Source organism: Carya illinoinensis, chromosome 12 (assembly GCF_018687715.1).
Source record: "Carya illinoinensis cultivar Pawnee chromosome 12, C.illinoinensisPawnee_v1, whole genome shotgun sequence".
Lineage (NCBI taxonomy): Eukaryota > Viridiplantae > Streptophyta > Magnoliopsida > Fagales > Juglandaceae > Carya > Carya illinoinensis.
In genome coordinates, this window is record NC_056763.1 from 29,979,879 (window position 1) to 29,988,234 (window position 8,356).

The 8,356-nt window shown below is 33.6% G+C and overlaps 1 protein-coding gene and 1 pseudogene across 1 annotated transcript; both read left to right on the top strand.

Moving 5' to 3' along the window:
• The first annotated feature begins 1,906 nt into the window (after positions 1 to 1,906).
• Positions 1,907 to 6,347, top strand: LOC122290210 (probable beta-1,3-galactosyltransferase 2). Its single transcript, XM_043097796.1, has 11 exons — positions 1,907 to 2,370; positions 2,986 to 3,082; positions 3,270 to 3,334; positions 3,416 to 3,627; positions 3,721 to 3,784; positions 4,284 to 4,356; positions 4,490 to 4,610; positions 5,123 to 5,210; positions 5,286 to 5,411; positions 5,492 to 5,601; positions 5,894 to 6,347. The coding sequence occupies exons 1-11, from the start codon at positions 2,240 to 2,242 to the stop codon at positions 6,040 to 6,042; spliced, it is 1,236 nt and encodes a 411-aa protein (XP_042953730.1). The 5' UTR covers positions 1,907 to 2,239; the 3' UTR covers positions 6,043 to 6,347.
• A 150-nt stretch (positions 6,348 to 6,497) lies between these two features.
• Positions 6,498 to 8,015, top strand: LOC122290211 (annotated as a pseudogene).
• Positions 8,016 to 8,356: the final 341 nt, after the last annotated feature.

An 8,356-nucleotide genomic window follows, 5' to 3' on the forward strand; every position in this document is an offset into this window, starting at 1 on the left:
TTTTTTTTTATGTAGATTTAATATTTATTCATTTTTTTCAAAATAATTACGCGACGCTTATATACTCACGACTATAACTATAATTTCTCTTAAATCAATGATCATAGCACGTACAGTTGAGTTACATGACCTTAAACTTACGCACTTATTTTTATAAAAGTAATATTAAATTCAGTCATAAATTATATAACTATCATGTACTCCTTTTAAAAAAAATAAAATTTACTATTTAAAAATTAATTTTATTACATAAATCTCATATTTTTTTAAATATATATACGATATTTGCATATTTTATAATTATTATAATAATAAAAAAAAAAAGTGTGACGAAGTACAATCACCTACTATAGCGAGGCAAATAACAGTAGATGTGACAATTTACCTAAGGTTAAGAGGATTCAGAAAGTTTAAAAATATTCAACACCTGAATAATACAAATTACAAAGGCTACAACAAACTGATAACTAAGTCAAGAAGTAAAAGCATGAATCAAGTAAGTCGTGATTAGATGAACATATTCAAATGAAAAATTCTACTTAACCACACATTGATGGGATTGGCCATCGGTGAGAGAGAAGAAAATATTGCTTAATCCTTTTTTTAAGAAAAAATATATTTATAATTGTCAATTATGCAATTGCCGCATAATTGTTTTGAAAATAAAAAATAAAATATAAGATTCATATAAAAAAATTAATTTTAAATAATAAATTTTATTCTTTTTTAAAATAATTATATAACATTTTACACACTTTATAATTATACGTATAATTAGATTTTTTTTAATGGAACATATGTTGTGTAAACCGATGTTATGGCTCTTTGTTTATTTTGTATTAAAGTATGAGATGGGCCACGGTCTAATTAGGTTTGGTAATTAAGTTTAAATATAAAATCTTCATCTTATCTTATTTTATAATTATAATTTTTTTAAATTTATATATAAAATATAATAAAAAATTTAATTTTTTTAAATCTCAATTTAAATTTTTTAAATCTCAATTTAAATTTTTTAAATTTTAAAATAATAATAATATTAAAATATAATATTTTAAATAAAAAAAAAATCTAATCTTACTTCTCAAACCTAACTACGCAGTGTACGCACAGATCTGTAGGAGGTTGGGCTTCTGACCTGTAATTGAGTCATCTTTGCTCCACGTGTACCCTTCCTACTTTAATGAATATGAAAAATGCTAGTTTGTATTCCAAAAGTATCCCTAGCCTTTTTTTCTAATGTTTAAAATATCCACTATTAATAAATTTGTGTATATTTTTATTTAATATTTAAGGAAAAAACAAAAAAGCAAAGTGCACTAGGAACAGTTTTGAAGGCAATCTGTCATCACCCATATATATTATATAATATTATTTATCAGTCATATTTTTAATAAGTACAAAAAAAATTTTAAAACAAAGATTATCAGTGATAAACATGAATAATATTAAGTTCATATTTAATCTTCATCTGAAATTTATTAGTAAGAATAATCTTTTAATAGATTTTTCATAATATTTTTTTTATATATTATTCATTCAAATATACAATTCATATCTGATCCGGAATCAATCATAATAATCACAATAAATTTATATTCATAACAAACAATAATAGTAACTTTTAAAAATTATTTATATATATAAATATAACATATTAAACTAAGTCAAATCAACTAATTGGGGTGAAGGTACAATTTTTTTTAAAAAAAATTGATTGAAAATATTAAAATATTAATGCTATTCGTTAAAGATAAAAATCAAGAGATAAATGATAGTTTAATTATCTTAAAGAAACTAGTGCGCGGTGGGCAGCCTGTCTCCTTGGGCTGTAAATTTTTAATTTTAATATAATAATAATATATCATGATATTTCGTCGATTATATATTATTACAAGTTTCCGAGACATTACATGAATTCAACGCCACTGTCATCGTGTCCACTGTCTTTTACATCTTTTTTTTTTTCTCCCCTTCGCGACCTCAATACCACGCACCCACCTTCTCTGTAACTTCTGTTTTGAAAAGCACCTTCTCTGCAACTACAATCGAGAGAGACATACGGACCGACAAGCATACGGAGCTGAAAATCCAAGAGACTGGGAGCGAGAGCGAGGCATAACCTGCGTCCAGGGCTGTGACTTTGTGTGGCTTTTGTCTGAATCAGATCAACTGGGAAAGCTGACTTGGGATTTGAAATGGGTTTGGTTCTTTTTATCTTTTTGATTGGGTAAAAAAGATGAGGAAAGAGAGCACAATGTCTTGGAAGACTAGAGGAGTAGAGCCAGCTTCAAAGACTTTGGTATCGAGAAAATGGACTCTGCTGCTTTGCATTGGATGTTTCTGTGCTGGGATGTTTTTCTCTGATAGGTATTCCTTCTGATTTGAATTTGCAATTTATTTCGTTACCTTTTCTCTGATTTAGCAGCTTTAATTGAAATTTGGTGAAGTGGGTAGCTTTTTTTATCTCCAACTTGTCATTTATCTTTTTAATTTTTAGGGATTTTTGGTCATGGATTTCGCTAGGTTTTTTCTTTTCTTTTGCTTTTGAGGTTCGATGGGTGATGCCAAAGCCGGTGATAGATGTGAAATTTAGTCGGCAGGGTTATTTGGTAAGCATAAAAAAGGGCTTCCTTTTCTAGTCCGAAGGAAGCTCTTTTTTTCTTTACACTTTTAATTACCCAAAAAAAAAAGCATCCTTCGGAGGCTGCTATACATTGCTATATAAGGACTACTTGGAGAGACGAAAATTCATTCTTTTGAAAGCATTAAAAAATCACTGAGCTTAAATTTGCTTTCTTGTCTTCGTATGAATGACCTGTTACCATAGGAGATATTTCTGTTCCTTGATTACTTCCGGGATCTACATATCTATACCCACCCCGTGTACTAGAGTTTCTTCGCATGTATATAATTTTTTTTTTTATCGTTTTATATTGGATTTTGTTTTCAGATGTATTCAAGTACTAACTATTATGGTTACAGAATGTGGACAGTTCCCGAAGTCAATAGTATATCAAGGACAACAAGGATTGAAGCTGAAAAGCAAAATTTAGTTTCAGAGAATTGTGAGTCAAGAATAGTGAGTACTTTGTTCAAATACTCTTGACAACTTTATTGTTGCTATCTACTTACGGCCAACAATTAAGCAAGTACAACTATGTTTTTACTGTTCTAATTTTTTGCTTGCGGTTATTTTAGCTTTTGAGCACCTTCACGAAAAGGTTTTTTGGCTTATTAACATGTTGGCCATCTTTGGTTTTCATCAGAAGGATGGAAAGCATGAATCTAAGAACATCCTAGGGGAAGTTTCAAGGACTCACAATGCTATCCAGTAAGCAATTTTGGAGCTTCTTATGTATAGTTTTCTATTAAATATTGGAAATTTAATCTTGTGGCTGCGTACAAAATGCAGAGCATTGGATAAAACAATCTCTAATTTGGAGATGGAATTAGCTGCTGCAAGGGTTACGCAGGAGTCAATTCTCATCAATTCTCAGATATCAGAGGATGTTAAAATTTCTGAATCAAGAGGGAAAAGAAAATACTTGATGGTTATAGGCATCAATACTGCTTTTAGTAGCCGCAAACGAAGAGACTCAGTACGCGAGACTTGGATGCCCCAAGGTATGTGTATTGTTTACCCACAGTTTGTTAGTTTTCTTTTTTGCATTATGTTTTTATGGAATTTGATCAATCCTTACTTTAATATGAAATCAGGTGATAAAAGAAAGAAGCTTGAGGAAGAGAAGGGAATTGTAATCCGGTTTGTCATAGGTCACAGGTGGGTACTTAATATGATTGTAAATATGCTTTTGGCTATACACTTCTTTTTTTGTCCATTTTTTCTTTATAAGCTTTTATGAACTTTATGGTATTTCTATCAAAAAGATTATGAAACTTGATTCTTTGCCTTATCACTATCTCAATAATTGCATAGATTTAACACTCTGATTGAAGAAACTTTTTTCGTGAAAATGATATTGTGGAAACTACGAGGTTTGTTGGTAAAGAAAAAGTAGAACTATGAATTATTTGTTTTTTTAAAGTTCCTGTAAGAGTCCATAAGTCCTCTGATCTATCGCCACATCATATGATCTATCTCCTCTTGTTCACGTCAATAATAATTCAGATATAGTACCCTCAATTTTGGCACTCTTGCTATTTTAACAGATAGAATTCGTTACTATTGATTCACAAATAGCACTCTCATATTCAAAACTCTTGTTATTTTAACTGATGGAGTTTGATTTATTCTCTCTCGTTTCCCATTCTATTGATAGTGCCACATCAGGTGGTATCCTTGATAAAGCTATTGAAGCTGAGGACAAAAGGCATGGGGATTTGTTGAGGCTGGTAGTGCTCTTCTCTCTGTTATTCTCAACTGTCCCTGTTGATCTTCTGTTTGACACTAAAGTCTTCAGTTCTTGTGGGAGCTTAAGAACCAGCTAACTGCACTGTTTTGTCTATAAAACTCTCATGGGAGCAGGACCATGTTGAAGGTTACCTTGAATTGTCAGCCAAGACGAAGACATACTTTGCCACTGCTGTTGCTTTGTGGGATGCAGATTTTTATGTCAAAGTTGATGATGATGTACATGTAAATATAGGTAAAGAAGCAATGTATTTCCCAGTTATCCTTGTTGCTGTACATGTAGAATATTTATTTATTTTTTCTTAAAAAAAGTACAGAATGGTGCTTAGTTTTATTTTTATTTTTTCGTATTAATTGTTTTGAGTAGAAGTAAAATGTCCATGTATTTCTGCTAATCAAAGTTTTGCTGTGTGGTTTGCATCCATAAAAGTAGCCTAAAGATTCATGTATATACATTAAAGCCTTTCAGTCTCTTCAGAATGACAATATTGTGATGTAAAGAGGTGTGTTTGCATGGCCATCAATAACAGCAAAATAGTTTTGTTGCTGGAATAGAAATTGAAAAGGACTCATCAAAGTTAAGGATTTGCTTAGTACAAAATCATCCTTTCTTAAAATGCAACTGAAATATTAAGTTTGTTCATGAGGCTGCTAGATGTTCCTGTCCTTATGGTCTTGATTATCACCGTGTAAAATCTTGGTTTCTGTCTTTGAACACATTTTCTTACATCAAATCATGTTTTGCAGCAACACTTGGAGCAACTTTGGCTAGACATCGGTCATATCCCAGGGTGTATATTGGATGCATGAAATCTGGTCCAGTCCTTGCTCAAAAGTGAGTCTTCATGTTTGTTTGGATGGTTAGTCATTTAAAACTTAAAATAATTATTTCATGGTACATTATCAACAGGGGTGTGAGATACCATGAACCTGAGTATTGGAAATTTGGCGAGGAGGGAAACAAGTACTTCCGTCATGCTACAGGGCAGCTATATGCTATTTCAAAAGATTTGGCAACTTATATATCAATCAACCAGTAAGTTCCAATGTGTTGCTAATCTTTTCATCCAAAGTCCATCTACCTAACTTGTTTCGCTTGGAATGACTGTCATCTAGGCATGTGCTACACAAGTACGCTAACGAAGATGTTTCCATGGGTTCATGGTTCATTGGATTGGATGTAGAGCATATAGATGACCGGAGATTATGTTGTGGTACACCACCTGGTAATTACATAAATATATGCATCTATTAAGTCTATAAATGTGGGAATGCGTGCATGTGTGTGCATCAATTTCTATGACAATTTGTTTTGTTAGTTTTGATAAACAGGTGGAGTTAACAAGCATCCGACTTTGCAACAGCTCTATCATTATGTATCATGCGTTCAGAATGGCATTTGTGTGCATGTGTTTGACATGCTTGCTTGTGTGTGCATCATGTTGTACAAGATGGAAGAAACATTTCTTGCAGAATGTTTAACTTAAAAAAGTTTCTTGTTGCTAATTATCACCACAGATTGCGAGTGGAAGGCTCAGGCAGGCAACATATGTGTTGCTTCATTTGATTGGAGCTGCAGTGGAATTTGCAAGTCTGTTGAGAGGATCAAGGAGGTTCACCGGCGGTGTGGAGAAGGCGAGAATGCTTTGTGGAATGCAGACTTGTAACAGATGACAGTCCTTCTAAACTTGGGACGAAGCAAATGCATGGCATGAGTCTTTTCAGAAAATGTTTGCTACTCGAAGATGCAAATGAGATGGACAGATACAGGATAAAAAAGGGGGGTATAAGGAAATTGTTTTCACTTTCCTGGATTCTACTCCATTTTTAGATAAAGAGAGAGATCCAATAGCAAAACTAAAAGAGAGAATGTACATTCTTTAAGTGCGTGGAGGGCCAATTTGTAAGCCGTGATTGCATTTCCGGTAATTAGACTCCCATTACTCAATCGAAGAATAGACTTTCGAGCTAATCCAGTTTGTTAATTATATAAAATAAAAAATTCTATTCTGAAGCGACGGTCTATCTTGCTAGTGTCATTAAATATAAACGTTGCAGAAGCTTTTTTAACCGATCCCACCATTTGCCGTGGCCTTACAAATCTACGTTCTCCTGGTATTTTATGAAGGGTTTGGTGACATGTTTAAGAAAATGTTAAGAAAATATAATCCTCACCAACTCCCATCAAGATTTCTAGAGTTCCCATAGCCACCTTACAAAACCCAAAATCTGAGTGAAATGGTTGCCCTGTACCAACTAATTCAAGCCTTGTTTTGCTGGGTTGAGTCTAGATGATGACAAAAATCATTTAAAGAATAGTAGTTTTCGAAACTTAGACCAGCCGTCTCTTGATTATTTTGAGTCTGGAATCGCTAAAAATCGAATCTTGAAGCTATATGTGTGGAATCAATCGTGCAGTTTGGCCAGATAATCCCAAACAAAAAAAAGCATCATTCCTAGACTGAAAAAGCAAGCCCCCACCAGGGCCACCACTTATCACGCTTCCCACTAAATCTCTTCCACGCCTGAAGAGGATTAGATTTATACCGACAACGCCATTTCAGTTTAACAACATCCCTATCTCTCTTCTTGCTCTCAGGTTCTTTTAGTGTTAAAACAAGTGAAGTGGACTTCTCTATATTCAATAATGAGATCAGATCTTGACGCCAATGCACCCAACTCCATTGACGACGACCTCCCGAGCTTAAGTTCCTAGACTGTTCTCTTAGAGTCTGTGCAATTCCTCTAAGTGCTGCAACCATCTGGCTGACTGTGACAAATCGGCAGGACAATAGCACTTACGGGAAACTGGAGTTCAGCAATATTGTCGGCCTCCAGTAAGGAATACTTCAAAGTATATATTCCTATGATTTACCATGTTTTCTTTGTTCCGTCTTTCTAATGGAGTTATGTTATTCAGGTACATGGTTTGCATCAGTGCTATTTGTGCTTGTTATTCTTTTATTGCTGCTATTTCCTTGTCGGTCGGAGGCTTAGTAGCGAAAGCTTGGCTCTTCTTTGTCTCCGACCAGGTTTAATAACCTCCACTCCATTCACGGAATTTCTTTATTCCTACATAAATTTTGGCATTTTAAAACATTCCATACATATTGGAGAAAAAATAAACATTGAAATCTTCCTTCAAAAAAGGTTCTAATAGAAATTTTCTTTTGCAATTCTTTTTCTGGTGCAGATTGTAGCTTACTTAATAGTCACATCCGGGGCAGCAGTGTTGGAGATACTGTACTTAGCTTACAATGGTGACAGAGAAATCTCATGGAGTGAGGCCTGTAGTTCCTACGGAAGGTTTTGCTGTAGAATGAAGCTAGCTTTAGTTCTCTATGTCTTGGCGCTTTGGTGTTTCATTGTTCTCGCTGTAATCTCAGCTTATAGGACTTTTATCATGTTTGAGCCTCCTTCCCTCCCTTCTAAAGAGGTGAAAGAAGAAATAGCTTAATACTCTTTTGAGTGGTTTTCTTAGGCACTTGTCTCTTAGAACAGCTGGATTTCTCATGGATTCTATATACATATATGTTTCTTTGTAATGAAATAATGAGTGTGATATTCAGAAACAATGCCAAACTGATCTCATGTTGTTGAAGAAATAATAAACAAATTCGTTATTGTACTGTGATCCTAATTCTGCACTACTTTATTATTGTCCATTGGTTTTTAATTTCATTGGCTTCCCTGTTGTACTGTGGTTTTGCTCATGTTCTCACCCTCTTGAGAACTTCAAATAGTTTCCTGAATCTTTCAGAAAAAATAAAAAAATAAATCAAAATATTTCTATATGTTATAAACTATCTTGAATTGTATGACCACATTTATCTAGTCGTCAAGTGCATAGTGCTAGCATAGTGCCAGCATAGTACTACATAGTAACTGGCATAGTAAATGGCCGACCTAGCACAGTGCATAGTACCAACATAGTACTGCATAGTAACTGGCATAGTGAATGGCCGACATAGCACAATGCAT

What these genes read in the sequence shown, in the direction of transcription:
- LOC122290210 (XM_043097796.1), top strand. Translation starts at nt 2,240, where the DNA reads ATGAGGAAAGAGAGCACAATGTCTTGGAAGACTAGAGGAGTAGAGCCA. An exon ending in AGGACTCACAATGCTATCCA is followed by an intron (nt 3,335 to 3,415) that starts GTAAGCAATTTT and finishes TACAAAATGCAG; the next exon opens with AGCATTGGATAAAACAATCT. An exon ending in CGAGACTTGGATGCCCCAAG is followed by an intron (nt 3,628 to 3,720) that starts GTATGTGTATTG and finishes ATATGAAATCAG; the next exon opens with GTGATAAAAGAAAGAAGCTT.